Source organism: Genypterus blacodes, unplaced genomic scaffold, assembly GCF_046128005.1.
Source record: "Genypterus blacodes isolate CSIRO-AG114 ecotype Tasmania unplaced genomic scaffold, CSIRO-AGI_Gbla_v1 ptg000039l_1, whole genome shotgun sequence".
Classification (NCBI taxonomy): domain Eukaryota; kingdom Metazoa; phylum Chordata; class Actinopteri; order Ophidiiformes; family Ophidiidae; genus Genypterus; species Genypterus blacodes.
Window position 1 is genome coordinate 5,966,378 of NW_027466852.1, and position 22,640 is coordinate 5,989,017.

Here is a 22,640-nt window from a genome sequence, read left to right on the forward strand (position 1 = left end):
GCTTATTGTGTGTATTAAGCTTAAATAGTATAACTGTAACATCTCATTTCCAAAAATAGATTTGGATGAGTTTATGCTACACGTTTATTTCACATTTGGTTTTTCATTAACCTCATTTTTCATGTCTCTTTGTATGACTTATTGTCACTTAGACTGCTGTGACAGGTAGAGTCATTGTGATCCACAGTGGCACAGGTTGCACACAGAAGAGTGTCCAAATGGCCAGTTGTCTTTTCAACTTTGGTGTGAGCCTAAGCCCACACAGCCTTTGAGTCTTCCTTTTTTTGTCTTGATCCTGTCATCTATCTCATACACACATATATGTGCACACACTCACATATTCAAACACACACATCTGCTCACAAAGTTCAGACAGCAAAAAAGTTCCTTCTGTTGCGTGTGTTTGTGCGAGAGAGGGGAGACACACAAAGAGAGGAGAAATAATGACTGAATCACTCCTTCTGATAAAGCAGTGTTTTACAAATCCAAATAAATGAATGTGGGACATGCACACTCACAATATGCACACCTCTCAGTGCATATGGTTGGTTAAGGCCAGGTCTGTGAGAACAAATATTTCCCATAAGGCCCAGACATGACACTGACCACCTGCGACATTGGAACTCTATTCCCCAGCAACAAGAAACGGAAATATTCCCTTTTCGCCCTGCCATGCTTCTGCATAGATCACTGTCTTTATTTGATAAAACTGGGCTCTGTGCATTCCCAACGGAAGAAGAAAGGAGAGTTCTCCAATCCAGTCCTCTTGAAGCCACTGGCTAGCAGAATCATTTCATGTCCATCTGGTGCCTCAGAGCTAATTAGAAGCAGCATCTCACTCCTCGCGACCCGAACTACAGGTCGAAAACACAGTACATCTCACTGTCAGCACCATTGTGGCAGCAGTGTTGCTAAGTTGTTTTCAACACTGCTGGACAGCAGGGAAGAAAACAAACTCAATATTTATTTTGTTCATATGTGAAAATTTAAGGATGAAGCAAAAGATTTTGTGCACTGAAGGGGTTGTTGATGTGGAGGGAAGACAGAGCAGAAGAGATCAGAGAGGTGGCAGAGCAGCATGTAGAAACAGAGGGCAAAGAGTGAAAGCTACATTACATTAGAGTGTGTGGGAAGTGACAGGTTCCACCTATTTTCTGGCCAGTAGTTTGAAGGAGAGGGAGGTTAAGAATATAAACTGAGGAGTGTGTATGCATGAATGTGAGATGTTGCGAGGAGTGCAGACAGGAAGCACGGCAAGCATGATTGAGTATATGTTGAATATTCAGAGTGGGGTTAGGGTCGGGCACGTGGGCCTAAATTGGGAGTGTTGGGCGAGGTAGAAAAACAGAAAGATGGGGCTGGGGACTCTGGGAGTGAGGCATATCCGATCAATAAACTCCATAAACGACATCATCAGCTCGGTCACCATGAAGACAGCCAAGCGCCAGGCACCATCTGGCCCTGTCTCACTGGACCACAGGATCAGCCAGCATCACCTCACACACAAACACAAACAGAGACACACACCGTAACACATGCGGACGTGCATATTCACGGCGTTTGCTCTAATATGCATGAGTGCACACACGGACGTTCAAACCGGATGGACTGAGATTGAGCCTGTAAAGAGATTGTGTGTATATATGTGTGTGTGTGTGTGTGTGTGTGTGTGTGTGTGTGTGTGTGTGTGTGTGTTTCTGTGTGTGTTTGCAGGCATACACAGCAGCAGTTAAGCACTTTACTCAGGCACAGAAGTTTATGGATTCTGTAACAGTATATCTTGTAGCATCATAATGACCCTGAACTAGACAGATAGAGAGAGAGAGAGCTGACAGAGACAAAGCAATAAGAAAAATAATTTAAAGAGGCAGAGAGGAAGGAGTGAGAGACAGAGCTTGGAGGTGAGAAAGGGAAAAGAAAGGGAAGACATGTCTCATACAGACAAAAGGGGAGTGTGAAAAAAGGTGAAAATTAGTATTTTCAATGAGGATTCAGAGGAAGTGCTAGTGATAAGTATTCATCTCAGCATGTGCATGCATGTTAGGCTGCAATACAATCAGAATACTGTTCTCTACAACGCAAACAAATTGATTCTATCCACATAATACTGAATTTCAAGATGATCCACTGAATAATTCATCAAATAAATCCACAAAATAATTCATCCAGATTATTTCAAAGCTTTGTATACAATATACTTTAGTTAACATAATTAAAGTATATACCGTATATACCGTAAATGAACAAAGATAAAATATGATTAAAATAAGACATCTAGTGACAGTGACACATGTGACATTTTTTTTCTCAAAATATACTTAACTATATCACCATAAGCAGCCTCCGTACACAGGAGACATTGATGTTTCTTTTGCCACTGACACACAGGCAGATACGCTGATCTAAATCTTTGTAGTCTTGCCATGTGCTCACAGTCAAACACTTCATAAGCGGAGGTAACGAAGCCACTATGATGTGTCGCTCTGAGCTTTATCTTACTGAAAACGCAGTGGGTTTTGTATCACTGATTGGCACAGCTTGTTGGAAGCTCTACAGCTTGTATTCATAATTCAGGTGGATAAACGGAACAAATGATTGTGTTCTCCCCATGACGTTTTTGAAATGAGAAGATACAGGAGATACAGTTAAAGAAATCTACATGTTGATATACATGGAATTATGTGTAATTATCATGCACCAAAGAATTGCTTACTTTTTATATGACACTATTTCAAGACCAATTCTACACTATATACAAATTTCAACATTATTTAAACGTCATCCTGCCACTGCTGGTCGTGCAGTTTCTACACTAGTGTGACTCTATTGTCTTACAGACCCACATTTAAATTAAGCTGTGCTGTGGTTTCATTTCTTCATCATAAGAAATGAAGCTGGATACCTTTATTCTCAAACAAATCACAACAAAAGGCAAAGAGAAATGGATATTGATGATGCGTTTCGCTGATATACGTATACGTTTTTAGAGCAATTGTGGTTTTCTAGGCAATTTAACAGGTATTATGTCTGTTAAATGCAGACATAATTGGAGAACTACTCAGCCTTGGCAGAGGTATGAGCTCTCTAAGTGCCTCCTAGTTTTGTGCGGTTGTGAATGACAATTGTCAATGATTCTTTGTTTGAAGGAGTGACGGCTAGGTCGTCCTGGTACAGCCTACTGATATATTACCAGAAATAAATTGCGATGGTATGTTTTTTTATTTCAATCCTATTTAGTAGAATTTGTATTGGCTGCATCAATGATTGCACTTGTACTAGTAGTAGGAGTAGCAGTGTATAATCGTGCTGTGTGACAGGACAATAAAGAGAGCTGTGTAACACTGCACAGAACACAGTAAAGCTTAGTAGTACTTTTGAGAATGTCATGTCAATTCTAATTCTTTTTAAAGTTAATGGGTTTTGTCATGACAGGAACAGTAAGTGTACCAAGAACAAAAGACGGCAGGAAGAACATTTTAAGGAGGCTAATGCAGTAGTAGAGTTGAGATGCTCTGGCAAGTTCAATGAAGGCAGTGTTTTGATCAACAAAATAATTGCAGTCTACTGTCATTAGGCCACACACAATGAGAGCCTATTATATAGGAGAGTCATTTTCTACATTCATTTAAATTTGAAAAACTCAAAGTCAAACCTGAAGTGGGCCACTGGCAAAAAAGCTTATGAAACCTGACTCCACAATGCTCCCGCAGAAGTACTTAGGAGGTGATGGCTGTCATTAAAAGTGAGAAAAAGTTGCTGTATGACTCTTTGTTTGTGCAGCAAGGCCACTGACAGTTTCACTTATAAAGAAGCACAGCACTCAAGGGAGCAATACTAAACTTTGATGGGGAGTTAGTGATCTCAGAGAGCGAGAAAAGGCTGATAAAACTACTGCCTACTTACACCACAGCTTACACTCAAACAGGTTCAAGTTCTAAAATATGTTTTAAAAGGTTTTTCAAAGGAAACCACAGAGCATGAATTTACAAAAGTTTTGCATTGCACCTAATATCATAGAATTTAGTTGATCAGAGGATTGACAAATTTAAATCACTAAAAAGTAATTTGACCTTTAGATAATGTCCTATTTTAAGTTGTCAACATGCCTTCTTATTCATTTTATTAACATTTGTGCTTTTTTAGAGAATTCTAAATGTTATGATGATCAGGGATAAGAATTATGAACTTAACATTTCAATTAAGTCTCAAGCAGTGTGCTTAAAATGTGTGTGCGTATGCGTAGGTGAGTTTATGTATGAGCATGTGCATTTCCATTGTCACAGGTGGGGACTCACTTATCATCTGCATGATTAACCATTAGGTTGGACTTGGTTTCGAGGTTATGAAGTTCAAGTTATAATTAGGATCGGGGTAAGAACAGGGTAAGGGTCGGAATTGGCACATAATGGTTGGGGTTACGGTCAATTCAACATACTCACAAATCCATTCATTTATTTGTGTGTGTGTGTGTGAGTGTGTTTGTGTGTGTGTGTTTGACAGAGAAAGAGGGAAAATATGACCTACATTCGGTTGTTACGGGTGAGCTTCTGTCCATCTTTATACCATGTGACTACAGGTCGGGGAAAGGAGTCGAGAGGAGGTTGGCTGATGACAGCTGCTCGGCCCTGGGTCACCGTTCTTCTCTGCTCCTCTGTCAAGAAATTGCCTAAAACTGGAGAAAGAGTATAGGGAGAGGGGCCGCGATGAAGAGCTGAAGCAGTAAGATTCCAGAGAATCGTCTCATTTACCAATCATTAAACAGAAAAAAGATTTAATAAAATTACACAACAGAAACACAACAAATCTTTTCTAATCCAAACAGCAGAGTCAAAAAATGTCATTTGTGTGGGTTTTAAGTAGCGCTGTCACACAATTATGATATCAGTGTTTTTATTTGGTTTTATAACCATTACAGCATTGTGATGGCTATAGTTGTGTTGTGAGTGGGGTGTGTACTCACAGGCCACATGCACTTCTGTTCTCCTGTGTATGACTGCTCCCATCCGGTTCCTCACCATACACTGATACAGGCCGGCGTCAGTCCGCTTCACAGATGGGATAGACAGTCTAAAGATGGAAAGACACATTCAGAGTGAGTATGAAAGTTTGCTTTTCTCTCTTACAGTCAACAAGGGTATGAGGGGGAGACAGAAATGAAAGAAGATGGAAGCAGGTTTGTCCATATGTACCGTATGTGTTCTTATGTACCTTCAATATTGTTCTGACCTTGATCTGAGCATGTACATCGGCTGATTGTGTGTGTGCTTGCGTTTGAAGAGTGGTTGTTAATGTGGTTTTAATGGACTGTGCGTCTCTAATGGCAAGCCTGGCAAGGGATCTGGGTTGGTTCTGTGCTGGACATGCACAAATGCACATACGCACATAGAAAACAAAAACAAAAAAGACACACACCTGATACACACTGTAAAAACTGGACGTCACTTTGAGGCTCATTATGATTACCAGGGCCGCCAAGTATTTAACTCCCAGGCTGTCAGAATATGCTGCCAAAATACACAAACCCTCCCAACATACACACACCATGTACACAAAGACTCACAAATGCAATTCCAAATGAATCAGGAATGACACATTACACAAAACGCTCTCATCCTAAAACCGATTCTGATATTGGACACGTGCTGAAGGCTGCAGTATGCTTTGTCCCACACATGGGAAGGAGGTGGGAACCATCTTTTTCATTGGCCAATTTGGTGGGGGGTCTCCCTCAAACACACATACACACCACCCCTTCCCTGCTCTATGACACAGGACTTTTTCGCTTATTCAGAAAAGGGCTGCTTTGGATGAGGCACACAAAGGCCTTAAAGCTACTGCAGTACTGTGTTTGTGTGTTCCACTAACTTTTTAAGAAGCTTGTATGGTGTGCTTGTCAGTATTTTTTAAATTTTTCTTTTACATCACACTAAACACAAAGTTCAATGCTGACAGATCCAAATCAATACAATCATTTCTCTTTGAATTTCTCTGACACAGCCTCGGCCCGGTTTGTACAGTGTGTTGTTCCCCATGAGATTCAGGACAAGAATGATTTCACTGTGCCTTAAGACATCATCAGCACATCAACAAAACTTCCCTCTAGACTAGACTTTTGCTATTGTGACTTGTGGATTCAATTCAAGGTAACAGATACAATAAATGATTTAATGTCCTCATGAAGCCAAACTGGTTTTCCAACAAATGCAATGTATTGTGTTTAATTTCCACTAAACATGTTGTTTATGTGGGTCCTGTACTTATGGTAGTTGGTCTTGGGTAGATTTATCATATACCTATATATGGGTAGTGCTTCCGCTTGGGAACCGGAGGGTTGCCGGTTCAAGCCCCTGCCGAGGTGCCCCTGAGCAAGGCACCGAACCCTCAATTGCTCCCCCCTTTGCGAAGGGTGGTAATGTAATGTAAGTCACTTTGGATAAAAGCGTCTGCCAAATGATCGTAATGTAATACCTTGTAAGTATCTGTCTATCAAATTAGCACAATAGCTTCTGATATCTAGCAAGAGGATGGGAGGAAACCAGAGAACCTGGGTTAGGGTCAGATATAAGGAGCACCAAAATTCTGAGCGGATTCATCTTTTTTGCTGTGAGGTAAGTGCAAAGACACTGCAAAGAAACTGTGTTGCACTCTTAAGTTAACTGTACATTAACCTAACCCAAGATGATAAAAATGAGGCTGTAGAAAAGGACAGGAGCAAAACTACTAATGAGCTTTTTTACACACAAAGGTAAAAAGGCTATGCAGGGTAACTGAAGTCATTCTATTAAGGTATGAGTCATTCTGGACATAATTTCAATATCCACATTGAACGGTGCCAAGTAAAAAAGCAACTAATAGTAAGGCTGTCAATGTATAACAATAAAATCAGGCCAGTAATTGCAGATGGTCTCTCTCACAAAGCACCCTGCCAATTCAGCACAGCCCTGCCCTCGCCAAACTAAACCAGCCAGAACGCTGGGAGCACTCCAATGCTACACAACGCCTCCTGGCTCACGCGCCTGCCTGCAACATGCTGGCTCAACCCCTCTCTCCCTCTGTGTGGATGCTTTCCCAAAATTCCCTCTCTTTCTGAATGATGTGGAAAAACTATTTAGTTTCACAGCTGCAGTGTGCCTATGTAGAGTTATGTAGAGAGGGAATGTTTGGCTATTGCAAAACAACACACACACACAGACACAGAGAGGGGAGGGACAGAGAAGAGAGGAAAAGAAGAAAATATATTGATCTCTTCCTTACCCAAACCATATACATATTTATGTTGCTAATGCAATTATTAATCTCACTTTGGCTCCGCTGTCTAAACGTTGTGACCTTTCCTAAACACACTCTATCACCAACTGGTATAGCTCTTATGCAGAAGCTGCATTTCCATGCAGGATGGAAAAGTGGAAGACGACAAACTGACAAAACAAAGAAAGGAAGGAAGGAAGAAGGGGGGAGAGAGGGAGGGAGGGAGGAAGGGGAATTAATAGAAGGAAAGAAAAGATTGAAAAAGGGAGTGATGATAGGCAGGCAGGTAAGCAGGCATATACAGCATGTGTTAACATCAAATAACAAAGATATATACACTTCAGTACTGACTGACCTGTACTGTGGTGACCAGTCAGTGAGGTTGCTGTTGTTGACTTTCCAGCGATACTGCAGAGGCCAGCTGCCTCCAGCCAAGCAGGTCAGCACCAGTCTGTTCCCCTCCAGCACCACCTGCTGCCCCACTACACCCCCTTGCAGGTAGGGGGGCACCTCTGACAGAAACACAGGGACACAGAAAAAAGAAGGGATTGTTTGTTATGAACACATGATACCTCAGTCACACTCAACACAAAAAGGACGAGATTGAGCTTTATTCATGAAAAATAAATCAATTCCAATGTAGTGTTTTTGCACAGGAACACCCAAAGCTGATACACTGATTTGTTTCAGTGTATGGATTCAGATTGGTATGCATGAATTCTCTAACAATATTGGCAGGAGCCATTAAGCAAATGTCAAGGCGGGTATAAAAACAAATTTCAAACTTTCATCATCTGACATCAAAGCACAAATGAAATGTCAATTATATATATACACACACAAAAAAACGCCTCATATAACAGGTTGCGTGCAAAATTCATATTCATACATTTGAATACTGAGGATTAGTTCCACTCACGAAAAAACAAATACAGTCTGAACATCACACCAGAAGTCCAAAACTAAAGTATAGGAAAACAAAAATTCCTCAATGAAAAGAAGGGAACTCCTTCAGATGCTGAGGAAACCTTGGGAAGAACCCACCAAGAAAGATTTGGAATGTGCGGCAACAATGAAAAATAAAGATAATGAAAACTTCGCCTCAATATGCCCCTCACATGAATAATGTATATTATAATGTATGAGCGTATAATAAAGACTCAGACTATATTTGCAGATATTCACTTCTTCACATGATTGTACATCTTCTATAATTAATCCTCTTGATATGGTATGGAATATTAGAATCTAATCTATCGTGTTGACCTACAGTGCAAAAATTGGATTCAATGATGAGATGGTGGAAATGAAGCACCCACTGCTGAATAGTTCACCTGCCTGCTGTGTAGACAACACTATCCATTCTTTTACTCTTGGCACAAGTGCTCATACCTGGCTGACAACCAAACACTACCAGTCAGCAGTGACGGTCTGCACGGGCAATACGACATGTATATACGAGTATGTTGGGGAGGAATTGGGGATGTATGAAATTTGATTTACTTTATCCCATCTACTTTCACACACACACATACACACACAGATGAGGGGGCAGGTGGCTCTACTGTGGACAGGTCCATAATTTTAAGGAAGAGCTTAACATCCTCCACTGTCAGCTCAATCCTCTCTCCTCCATCCTGTTGTGACATTTCCTCACCATCCTCAGCCCAACTCAATTGTTCACTCTTCCCTATTCTGTGTCTACTGTGTGTGTGTGTGTCAGGGCCACCTTTCTACCCACTGTCCCTCTCTTTTAGATTGATAGCTGCCTGCTTCATGCATATGAGGGAAATGTTCAATTAAAGATATGTGTGTGTGTGTGTGGGTGTGTCTGTGTGTGTGTGTGCGCGCACGTGCAACAGAGCAAGAGGGAGAGAAAGGGAGAGAGAGCAAGAGAGAAAGAGACTGAGTGAGTGTACAGGTAAGAATTCATTTGGAATATTCCATTTCTACAGACAATGTTAGCAGACCCAAATGTCACACAAGTGGCCAGAACTAAACCTCACTCCTGCCTCTGTATGTGCTGGTGTGTGTGTGTGTGTCTGAGAGAGGGAAGGACCAGCAAAGACAGAGCTTTAACAGCTCATAATCACCACTACTTACTACCACTCTCTTCCTGTGTGTGTGTGTGTGTGTGTGTGTGTGTGTGTAGATAGAGACACCATTTCTGAGATCAACAGGGACATTTTCCACACACTGATGTCGTCAAAGATGTCATCTCTCTCTCCTGCTCACTCTTCACACACACACAAACACACACACACACACACACACTCCCCGTCACTGTCGTGTCAACATGACACTTCCTCTCTCTGACAATTTTTTTCTTTCTTATCCATCTTTCTTTCTCAGAAGCTGTACCATCAGACAACCTGTTTGTCCATGGAGACCTCCCTTTCACGTTGCCCTCCAGCCTATCCCTCTCACAGAATGTCTCCATTTTTGTGTCTTAGGTACGCAGGAGACTGGCCAGCAAAGGTGACAGCAGAGACATTAGGCAGATGCACACATATGCATCTCATGCGTACGTAAACACTCCAGCTGCTCCTTTATGTTTTGAGTCGCTGCTTAAGGAGATTCTATGGAGGAATTCAATTTGCCTCGGCGATAAGCACTGTGATAGGGGGGGAGAGACGGAGGAGAGGGGAATGGGAGCATAGGAGAAGAGAAGCAGGGTCTATGCTCCAGGCCTGATAGTTCATTGTAAGCTAATCCTCTCTCCTTTCCTCTTCACCTCTCTCTCTCTTTCTCGCTCTCTCCATTTTTACAGTGGGAGGAAGTGTGCTGTGTTGTACTGCAGTGTGATGTGGTGCAAGCTATTTCTTTGAAGGCAGCGGTTCTCAATCTTGCTCCCCGAATGGCGCAGCATATTTGTGAATGTGTTTTTTCCATTCGTGATCTGGGAGGCACCCACTCTTAATCAGGTGAACTTCACTACTTCGGCTAATCTGGGTCGGGTCGAACAGAAAAAAAAATTGGAAAATACGCAAAGCTGTGGGACTCTGGCACAAACCCTGAACACCACTGCCTTAAGGACAGAGCATGTCAAAATGCATTGCGTACCTTGATTATACTGTGCATGTGAACAGACAATGTTGACTTTTTTGGATGGTGATGTTATGATTCAGCTTAGGATGGAAAAAAAAAGATAGATATGGAGTGAAACCCCTGTGCAGTCGATGCATTTGTAAGCAATGATATGAGCACAAATAGAGAGCAGAGCTGGCGGTCTGATTCTAACAATGCTTATGATGTGTGTGTGTGTGTGTGTGTGTGAGTGCACGAACGTGTCTTTACAGGTCCTGTGTGTATCAGGTCAAAAATAGGGTCATTCGTTCCCTCAAAAAAAGAAGACGCTTTTTCTTAGCAGAACTGAACTCCTACTGTGAGAGAAGGCAGCAGAATGGGCTATAACCTTTGAATACTGATGCAGGGGGATCTCATTCTGTCTCCCTCCCGCTCTCTCTCTCTCACACACACACACACACACACACACACGCACACAAAAGAGAGAGGAAGAGAATCAACTTTCAGCCTGCGTGAGCTTGTAGGGAAAGTGTACTTCATTACACGTAATTTTTCTATGAGTAAGTGGGTAAAAGTTGCTTGGTTAAGCAGTTCTTCTTCCATGGTAACAGCGGTCTATTTGATTATGTGCTGCAAATTAGTTCTATTGCTTTTTAATCTAATAAGTCTGCCTGTGAGTGTTTCAACGGGCATTTAAAAACATTTAATTGGGCATACAGTGTAGGAGGAGAGAGAGGAAGAATTAAGGAGGGTTTTTGGCATGGCAAGGGTAGAAAATGATTTAGAAATCATTTAGAAATATACATGATGGAGGAATTTGGGTTTAATTCCCCCATAGAAGATTACAAACAAGTCAGGTAAACAATGGCATTTTGCAGCTCAAATGGTTTCTGCCTCCTGCTGATAAACTCTATAAATAATCAATTGACAACCAATTCTCTCCTCTCTCAAACACGCAGGCACATACGGGGGATACAGAGGTCTAGCAGAAGGGATCTACTGACCAAAGCAAATGACAGTTAAGCAGTAAATGCTTGCTCGCCTTTGATGATGTGGAAATCAAAGTGGCCCAGCTCTAATCCACTAGGCTGCAGCTTACCCACTGATCCCAACAGGACCCTGGAGAACTGAACTAAAGCAAGCCGGTGAGCCCATTGAGGACTGAACTGTCCGGGTACAAAGCAACAGATAAAGGAGCACTAGTCCGGGAGAGAAAATAGGGAGATATTCTTGAGCAAAGGAGTAGGAGTGAGGAGTGTTTTCTCCTTCCCTCTCTGCCTCTGGTAGATGCAGAAGGAAGCTGAATGGTGAAAGGGGTTTTCTCACGTGCTAAGCAGCAACCTGAACTGTTTAATTGACTAAGAACCGTAAGAATGCACGGAGGAATAGGGAATGGTTCATTGACGCCCATATATCACTCTTTAACCCCCTCCCTCCTTGCCTGCACCAATCCCTGTTCCCCCGATCGCTGACTGACAGCTTGCCGCAAAAAGGTGACAGGTGACGGATTGATCCTGATGTCCCGATTGGTGCGTGTCAAACCTGGAGACGTGTTGTCAACCTGTCACACATACACACACACACACACACACACACACACACACACAGCGGCCACAAATACATGCGAGATGAGGTAAGCAGTCTAGCCCAGATGGAGTTGAAAGTCAAAACGCTCGACTTTTGTCTCGCTTAAGCCGAGCGCCAAACAAAAACAAAGCAAAAGTGCACAATTAATACAGAGAGTCAAAGAAAGGGTGAGCAGGGAGACATATGCTGTATTTAACCTTCAGAGAACCACTCAGGGGAGGAGAACAGCGCTGGAACGGACAATAGCAAGCATACTAACACTCACAGCAGGATTTGTTACCTAACTTTGCTACCTAACTCTCTCTCTCTCTCTCTCTCTCTCTCTCTCTCTCTCTCTCTCTCCATATATATGAACATATACACACTGTATATGGACGCATATACAGATGCACGGATGGAAGATGAAGACATAAAGGATGTAGTAAACTGTGCGCAGGAAGCAAAGCAGAGAGGGAGAGGGGAGACGAGGGCGGATTGGCGAGGGGTGCGGAGGTATGTGGGGCGCGTGACATGGGGGAGGAGGGAGATCCTGGATGGGGGGTAATCAGGTGGAAGAGACAGTGATCAGTGACATTTAAGATGTGGGTAACACTACGGGGCACATCTGCTGGGACACACACACATGCGGATACACAAACAACTGTCAGCTCCGATCTAGTGATATGCAGACAGGAGAAGAGAGGGGGTGAATGGGTAAGTAAATAACACCCCACACACACACACACACCCCAGTGAGACGCGGTCTTCCTCTCTCTCTGAAAGAAGGTCCTCTCACCCTCAATGCTTACACATTTCAAAACACACAAGAGATAATCATTCATTCATGCATTCATGCTCTGTGCTGTTGTCCTACTGAGTATTTTATATCCCCTCATTAAAAACAAGTCACTCTGTGGGGAGATTACACACCTGTGTTTAAACAGATACACACACACAATTACGAATCGAAACAGAAAGGCATGAGATCATGGACAGAAAAAAGCGATATGACAAAGGAGAGAACAGTGGGACAGACACGTGTGACACTCCCGCAATCATCGCACATCACCTACGCGTCACCTCCGCCCTTCACACACGTCAAACACACTTGACACATCCACACTGTTTCTGACGCCCATATTGAGATGAGTGGCAGTCTGACAAATCTGACTCAATACTCCATCCTTCTCTCACACTGTAACACTGTCCTCGTGCAGTAGAACATCCACATCCATGTACACACAACCTGATGTGACCAAGGAAAGGACAGTCTACATGTAAGTCCACATGTACACAGAAAACACGTGCAATCAAGAATATGAGAGAGAGAGAGAGAGAGAGAGAGAGAGAGAGAGAGAGAGAGAGAGAGAGAGAAGAGTGTTTGACAACCTGAACCTCTCATTCAGAAAGAGACTGTCAATCTGTCCTTCCTTCCATCTCTCTCTCTCTCTTTCCCTTTCCCATACTCTCTCTTCTCTTCTCTACTCTACTTTAATTGTCCTAAATTTTTATTATCCATTTGTCTTTTCACCCAATGACCTGTCTTTAGTGGAATGTCTATTAGCTCAGATCTTAAGGGAGCTATTTTATTTTCCCTTTCCTGTTTCCTTTCTTTTTGTCTGCCTGTCCTTTATTAAATAGCAGGTGATCTGTGTCTGCGCGCGTGTGTGTGTGTGTGCCCGCGTGTGCGTGTGTGCGTGTGTGTGCGCGTGTGTGTGCGTGCCTGCGTGCACCCTCCACACATCTGTCTATGCTAGCCATCATCCCCTTAGACAGGTGCCACTGTCCTGACCTTGGCCATTGTGTGCTACACGGTTTTGAAGTGATTGACGAATCGGAGCCTTTCATTCATTATTGAAGGCTGAGATCAAAACCACAGCACCCAGGATATCACCATGACAGCCCAGCCACACCAGACAGAGGTAAGAAGGGAGGGAGCAGGAGGAGGAGGAGGAGGAGGAGGAGGAGGACATGGGTGAGGGACAAGGTCGCCGGAGTAAAGAAGAGAGGAATGAGGTTGAGGAATGAGGAGGAAGGGAACACAAAGGAAATTTTAAACAGCAGGATCAGGTCTCACACTAATTATCCTACGGCCCGGTCTTTCACTACATTTACATGCACACCAAGCTCCCATGACTTCACTGAGACTCTGACTTCTCCTGCATGAGATCAATGGATACATGGACCAAAACCATTTCAACGCTCCCCAAATACTACATACATAACACACAGAGTAACCATGAGTTACCATGAGTATGAGGAGAATCCAGGGGGAGAGGAAATGCATGCAGAGGTGGTTTACAATGTCCATGTTTGCTTTGTTACTGTGAATAAGCATGTTTAAGCCGATTTCAATGGCATTATGGTGCTTACATTTAATTTTAAAAGGTTGATGTATTGCTTTAATGAGGGCATAATGGGGCATGTGTGTCTGACCTAACCTGCTTTACAAAAGGACCCCAAGGTCTAACCCAGTGAAGCGCTCCAAAATGAACCGACTCTGGCCATTTTCACACCTATGTGGTTTAGTTCAGCTCCGATTAAGGTTTGTTACTCCACTTGTTACAGTTCTTGTGCGGGTCAACCGCTGCAGCTTTAAAGCTTTTTTTGCGAGGATGCGGTTTCAGTCCGAGGGATCGGTGCACCGAGTTAACATTGGGTAACTACACCTTCGATTACCCATCGCAGATCAAACAGATGGTGGGAAAAGGTCACGACGTATCAATCTTACCCAACCTAACAGCCTGTAGAAGGTCATCTTGCGTCTGCACCTTCTCATATGCACTTCATTCGTCTGTTAAGTCGTTAGAAGGCAGCACAACTTCTTCGTATAGTAAGAAGGTCAGGTTTATTCTGCTACAATAGTTTTTTGGGGGGTATATGGGCCAAATGATGACTACAACTAGGAAAGTAGCTGTGTCACAGTTCCCCAAAGAGTTCTGATAAAGCGGTGATTGAGCTTTGTTACATAGCTTTGATTAATCGGTTGCTGTCATATTTCCCACATATGCTGTGAACTCTAAATACTTATACTATATAGTTGTAATAAAAGCATTACACCACACTGATATAGGTGTTTTGTTTTCCATCCCTTAGACAGTCAAAGCTCTTTAATAACTACTGAAACATTCCTCTTGTCTCATCCTGCCTTCAGGTCAAAAAGCAGAATTACGAGTCGATCGCAGTGGTAAATGCGACTGGGGGAAGGAGAATATACCGCTGTAGGTTCAGTCTTTACTAAAGGATTGTGAAGACAGCTTTTCCGTCTGCATCCACCTTAAATCGACAATATTATGTATTGCGGCAAAGAACGTAACCGCGCTAACAGCAACACGAGCACTTCAGGGTGGAATGTCAAACGTAATGTAACACGGTACGCTACATTGTGGAGTAAATGTGAATTCATTCAGAAAGGTGTAATTTCATATCTTCATTAGTAACACATACCCAAACATATTGGCAGTGGCTGACCGCAAAAAGAACCTATACTTTATATCTGAAGCCTGTGGATACAAACCTGAAAGGGAAACACCACCGTCAGTACTGCAACTCTGTAATTTATGTTCTGCTCTGCTTGTGTTGGTGCCAAATAAACTTCAGGCCCGATCCAGAGGCAAATCTCCAGTGCTCGTCCCAGACATACACTCTGAACCTTGTCCCAGTCGCCGGTGTTTCATCTCTGAAATGTTTTATCAAATCTCCCCTCATAAGTCTCCACCATCCTCACCGTATTCACCTCTGTCCTCCTTTCATCTACTCGGCCCCGTAGCACTGATTCTGAACTGCCGTGAAGCTTAGCTGGCTGTTCAAAGGCATGTTATGTCCTCAAGCAGTGCCATTGACTTGTTACCAGTGTGGGCATGACAAATGTTATCGCCCTAAGTTTCACTCCACCTGACTGGCTTCTCTGGCTGACTCATTTACCAGCACTTTGATTTGATCCACATATTTTTTATTCATTATTAGATATGGAGGGGACATTTACGTGTAAGGTTGTGTGTGTGTGTGTGTGTGTGGATATTTCCTTCCTCTACTACACCTTGTCTTGTCCCCATCACTCTCCCCCTCAGAAGGGCAGCTCACTGACACACCATTCCAAGGACAGACCCTGTCTAACCAAACAAGACTTACAGACTCAAATTAATTCAATAACACTGCTGAAATGTCCTTGACAAGATATCCTAGGTCTTCCTTTTAAGACTGTTTACTTACTGCCGCTTATACACATATGTAAAAGCTTCAGACAGAGATATAGATGTAGAGAGAGGGTTATATGCATACGTACTGTAGCACAGATGTTGCGTGTTATGGCAACAACCCAACTGATAATGACTATGAACACACCGGCAGAGAAGTGTTTTAGGCACAGGGGCTCATTGTTCAACGAATAATTCATTGTTTATCTCTTCTCTATTTCTCAAAGCGTCAAAAGAAGAATATTTTTAGAAGTCTTTTGGGTGGAAACAAGGAGGATGGGCTTAAAAGAACACCTTTAATCATTGTGCTATCACAAATACTCTTTGAGATAAAGTTGAGCTCTCCTTGTTTGCAGGCACGGCGGTGTCATCCAGTCATTAATAGAAGTTGTTGTCATAGTTTAACAAGCCTAGTGGTGGGCAAGTCAATCATTACTTTCTCTCTTTCTGCCCAGTGAGTCAGGATGGTGCATAACATATCAGTTCTTTCCACAAGAGTGTACAGCATACAGCTCCCCACATATTGGTGCTGGTTATCTGGTATGAATCAGTCAGCAGGCCACAGTACTGATATTCATGAAATCGCACAAAGCCACACAAACTCTGTGAGACGTATTCCAAAGGGGCCTGAGACTGTTTAAGGAACACAGCTCCATTTCCTTTAGGGAAGCAGGAGTAACTGAAGAGGAGCTTGTGCAGGGCTCAAGAGAAAAAACAGAAACAGAAAGTATTCATCAGCACATTATTGATAGAGACAGCAAGACTCATTCAAACTCTAAATAACCTCAATTCACGTGTGGGTAAGAAATAGAAACAGAAACACACACTCCATCTCAAGGACCAAAATAAAACAAGTCAAATACGACGACAGACATGTCCCCTTTTACCGTGTGTCTACAACTTTGTATGAAGTGCTGTACATTTTGTGATAGTGGGAGATTACATTTTAAGAAACCACATAAATGGTTGAAATCACTGGTTTTAAGGAAAGTCTGGTAATTTGATATGCTACAAATGGTGTTTGAATACATAACAATATCATTTATTCTTCAACCCAAAGTGTAAAACAACTGAACTGAACTGAACTGGGTTTATGATGAAGAGGGCAGGGAAACAATCCACAGAGGGCTGCATTATATTTCATACAAAGTAGAACTTTCAGAGCAAAAATACATCTTGCAAGAAATGGTGATTCAGGCTTTGCTTTGTGTAGGATCCTTAAAGTGAACTCTTCCGTCATCTTTTCTACTTCCAATGCCTCCTCGGCTCTTTCAGACAGACATCTAAACGCTGCAATTGTTAAATAAAACATTAATTTCCCATCTGCCCTCCTCGTCTGAATAGCGGGATGGGCACACCGTCTCATTCTTTGCCTTCTTTTTCCTTATTTTTATGGCTTCGTCGTCAAGAGCCGCTGCCAAGTCGTTCTCCACTGTAAGCACCTTTGATAACAGGCGACTTGTGACCTCTCTATGATACTGGAATTAAATATCAAAAAAGCCTTAATCCCTGACTGCAGGTTTACTTTTTTGCCCGATTTCTCTTTCCCTTATATATGTTGAGGTACCCGTTAACCCCGTAAGTACACCTGCACAAACACACGCAGCTTGAACAAGTGCAAATATGCACATTTGAAGTACGGACACAGACACCCGACGGACAGGGTCAGCATGCTAAATGGACACGCCGGAGATAGAGAGCTGTTGTTGGAAGCAGAAAAGCTGATATCAGACCCCTTTACCGCACACGCACACGCCCCCACACACGCACACGCCCACACGCACACTCTCTTGGTGGAGAACAAGAAGAGAGATTGGCTGAAAACTTTAAAGCAAGTCAGGAATTTTAAGTTCAGAGTTTCATCTCCTGAGTCCTCTTGCTATTTGTAATTCAATGTGGTGTGGTGAGGTGTGTGTGTGTGTGTGTGTGTGTGTGTGTGTGTGTGTGTGTGTGTGTGTGTGTGTGTGTGTGTGTGTGTGTGTGTGTGTGTGTGTGTGTGTGTATGAGTTTGTATGTGTCTGTCTGTGCGTGTGTCAAGTGTGTACATGCTTATGAATACGTGTTGGGACAGATAAAAGCAGTATGTCATGCATGTACTGTGTGAGCCTGTGGATCTTTAATATGACATTGATTGCCGTAAAAGAGACAGAGGGCGACAGAGCGACGACTCATTGGTATTCCCTGCCCTCGATGGCCCAGATCAGTTGAATTACAGATTAGGAGGAAAAGTGATTTCAGGTGAGTGCATATGCCACACTTCTCTTTTCACACTCCTTCCCCCTCTCGCTCCAATGCACGCCCTCTCACTTCTCCCGTAGTCCTCTTCTCTTCAATTTCAGCTCCACTTCTTCCTCTCCAATGAACTCCGTGAGCCATAGCCCTCCTTCCTCCCTCTGCCTCTCCAGCTCAGAGTGCTGCCCTGCCGTCTCCATCTCAGCCTCTCCTCTGCCTCGTTCGGCCGTCCCCGTGCTGTCATTTAGCGTGGCGGCCGATGATGAAGCATTCCATCACCCCTCAACCCCCCCCCAAGCAGTCAGCACTTTTACTCATTCACTCCATTTCAATCTCTCCATTTTTTTAGATTTTTTTTCTCTCCTTTCATTATTTATATCTGCCTTTATGGTTATGATGACAAAGGGTGAGCTCAGAGAAACTGGCACTGGACTGGAGCGCACACATGCCCACACGTACACACAAAAACAGCCAAGTGCACGCCATCTAACACACACATAATGGAACTGGGCACTAATTGGCATATGCAAGCTAATCCATCTTAAATTTCAGTAGAACAAAACAAATCGCTGTAGGTCAAGAGAAGGCTTTCCTTGCTGCCTGTTGATGAGATAAACAAGCATTCGGTCTCGCGCTCCTCCTCTCTCTTGGTGACATCACACACTTGTATTGAACGTGACACTCTCGTTAATCCACATTCATTTGGCAACCAGAACACAGACCCTAATTCAGGTGTATGGACCTGAGGAGGGAGAGTTCATGAATAGCTAATGGGAAAGACACAGCAACACACTGATTCACTAAAAATGGCTTTTCACCATCAGCGCTGCTATTGGCCGCCAGAAGAGAGCGAAAATGAGAGACGGAGGAGATGCTGATGGAAAAGAGAAGGAGAGAGAGTGAAGCCTGTGTGTCTGGGAGAGTAATGAGTGTGTGTGTACTGCTAAGACAACGTGTGTGAGTATACGGCAAAGAAAGATTGAAGAGAAATGGAAGATATTATATGAAGTTATTGGAAAATGAAAGAAAAAGTAATTTCACAAGCAGCCCATCTGCCAGTCTGTCTGAGAGGCTTATCCACACGCTTGACAAACAAACTTGATAAACGAACACACACACACACGCATCAGCAATCGCTCTCTCACACACAAATGCATTACATGTCCTACACATGTTCTGCAGTGTTTGTATGATGGAAATGCCTTAGCTCCTGTCTCCATATAAAAAAAGAATATGAAGTCAGCATAACCTGGAGAGGGTCGAGCACTCCTCCTCTCTTACCTCACACCTTCTCTTGTCCTCAGTGTATTCAATAAGAAACATCCTGGGGACAAAAACTACTTTGGCTGTGGCATATATAACATAACTTCACGCCTTGCATGGCTCACAAAAAGCTTTGTGGTGTGGAGGAAGTGGAGGATTCAGTCAGTATTTCTTACACAGAAGTCCTTCAAGCAAAAACTGAAGAAGCTCTTGAGATTTCCTATAAGGATAATGTATAACTAATTAAAACTTAAAACAATGGAATAAATTATCATTTCATGTTTTACCAACATGACATGTTGTGTTAGTGCACATGGTGCCATGGGGAGCACAGAGGTTGTGGGAGTAAGACAGGGGCAGTAACGCAAACATGCATGCTGAACGCACAAATATTGCACCAACTGCTACCGCTGGCGAGTTCTATTTGCATACAAACTCTGAATATCACTTCCATAAAGTCTAAGTCTAATTAATCAGCCTAATCAGCAGGAGGTCTGGCAGTGAGGCCTCTCTGCTCTGCAGTCTCTCCCTTGCTGGGACTCTGCAGTTTCCTCACTGTGCAGAGAAACGACTGCCTCAGGAGCTTTCTGCATATAAAAACTGCTGCACAACACTGGAAACAAAATGTGGACAAAATAAAAGTTCAGCCAACTTATTTTCATGTTGTACATTCATGTTAAACAGATAATTCCAAATGAAGGGACATTTCTCATGTGTTTTGTCAAGCAGTTTAGCATAAGTCACATATAAGGGGCTGCGCTAGAATGAGACATCTGCCATTTCATCAAACCTACACCAGTTAACAACCTCACAATTAAGCCACCTCGACCCCAGAAAGCAAAACACCTTAAATTAGTGAGTTGAAACACCAAATATAAACCGTAGAAACATCTGTCAACGTCTGTTAGATGCCCGAGTAAAGATTATGTGTACATATTTCCCTCCGAGTATGCTTAAAATACCACACTGCCTACTGGTGCTTAGTAACTCAGAAAACATTGCTAATGCATAATGAATGATGTGCATGCATCTTCTCTATGCTGAAAGTCATCAGAGGTTGTCTGACAAGCATAATGATGTAATTGTAATGCAAAACATACAGCACTACTCTTCCAACTGTTACAATGCTCATAATGTAATAAAGTGCTACAAACTGCGGCTCACTTCATTTGGAAAGTTCTTCATTTTATTGTGCAGTGAATAGGATCACTTGTTGTCATGACTTCAGGTTTTATAAATAAATCATCATAATTCAAATGCTCTCAATGTTCTCTTCGGGTGAATTAGCTCTGAATGTGACAGTGGATCATCCAACCTCTGCAACCTTGCAATTAGCATCATGAGCTGAAATGGTCTGAAACTATGGCTTAAGTAGTACACTGTTGCACATTAAGTTGGGATAAACACTCATTCCAAATGTATGGGCATCAGTGTACTATCAGTTTAATAGAGGCTATACTCATTCATTTGTAATTGTCCTTTTAGTTTCAATGTAAATATTAACATTTCTAATACAGTTAAAAAAATACAGTCTAAATGCTTTACATAATGATGGATAAAATGAAAGGGAATAATGGAAATCCTACACTAGCAGCACTGAGATATAAACTTGTGGTTGAAAATGCCTTCAGATTTGCGCTGCACGGCTGCACGCTGCCGTCTTCATAGGGAGAGACACATTCTGAGAGAATTTCACGCACACAAGGACAAGGTGAAAAGAGGCACAGGGGGGCCAAGCTGTGTAGTTCTATCTTTGGTGAGAGAAACAAAGCTTGATTTTCAAATCCCAGATTAGAAGGTAAACTCAACCAGCCGTGTACCTCGGAAACTCCACGGAGTCCTTCTTCTCTCTCCGGATCTTTTCAACAGACGGTGGCGCACACAGCTGGAATGTCACGATCACTCCAGAGCTGTTTGGGTGCTGAAGGCAGAGCTGCGCCAACAGGGACGGCGTGTTCGTTTCCAACAGGAAGCGTAAACATTCGACACCTCCCATGGCAGCATTTCTCAAAATGTCAAAACAAAATTCAGCGGTACACAGCATACTACAAGAGCTGGGTATCAATGACAGACTGAAGAGGTGGGCAAATTCTTCGGTCAATGGAAAGGTGCCCACTCTCACAGGAGAAACAGATAGCCACAGCTTTATCTCACATCCAGGGTTTATTAACTGCACCCGCTCTTCATCTCTCTCTTCACCCCTCCCTCTAAAGGGCTAAAGATTAAATGCTGTAATTGGTATCAGTATTCTGCACCTAGATTGCTGCTGACTCCATTCGGATTTCAGCTGATGGCCAATAAGACACAAAACTGCAACGACGTGCTTTTAATCATGTTTTTTCCCCACTTAATTTTATCTGTTGATAAGAAAAAGCCAACCATAGAGTTAAAAACACAGAATCCAAGCTGCACTGTTCCACAAATTGGGGCTTATCAATCACAATTATCAACCATCATGGCCATATCACGCAAAAATAATTGAGGGTAATAGTTTTTTTACTGGGTCCCACTCCTGTGGCCGACGCTGACCCACACACAGCAGCTCGCTCCCTCGGCAGCAATATCCCAGGGCCGCCCCCCCGGGACGCCATGGTACAGACAGGTAATAAGCTGTGAATGCTGGAGAGCAGTCAGGACAGAGATAGATGGGAGAGCAGAAATATAGCTCGCAAACACACTGATGCAACACACAGAACCACTGACAAAAACATATTCAGACCCAAGCATGCCAAAACATACATACACGCCCGCACACGCACACGCACAAGTTGTAAATGCGTTTGTGTGAGGATGTGTTGCTGGATGCAGCCTAATTGGAACATTCATTATTGTAACCCTGAATTACAGATTTGTCCCTGACTCTATTGATCCCTGAAATGTGTTTGAGTGTGCGTGTGCGGGTGTGTGTGCGTGTGTGTGTTTTCAGGCAACATTTTTATGGCCAAACCTCAATCACTAAGCAGATACTTCTTAGCTATTTGATGTCACTCTTTGGCTTTGACCTTTGAGGTTGCTTTCCATCAGGTCCTCACAGTCCTGAGAGCCTGGCAGACACTTATCAAAGTCTTTGTGTCTCAAAGCGCACACACAAAAACACACACACACACA

General features: G+C 42.9%; 1 protein-coding gene across 3 annotated transcripts in view; it reads right to left on the reverse strand.

Moving 5' to 3' along the window:
• Window positions 1–22,640, reverse strand: part of LOC142996992 (protein sidekick-1-like) — a 171,448-nt gene that overhangs the window by 93,933 nt on the left and 54,875 nt on the right. For all 3 annotated transcript variants that reach the window (XM_076148140.1, XM_076148139.1, XM_076148138.1), the window contains exons 2-4: window positions 7,604–7,760; window positions 4,961–5,067; window positions 4,525–4,672 (exon numbers count right to left, since the gene is read on the reverse strand). In XM_076148140.1, the coding sequence (XP_076004255.1) occupies window positions 4,525–4,672; window positions 4,961–5,067; window positions 7,604–7,760 (412 nt within the window). The remainder of the gene's footprint in view (window positions 1–4,524; window positions 4,673–4,960; window positions 5,068–7,603; window positions 7,761–22,640) is intronic.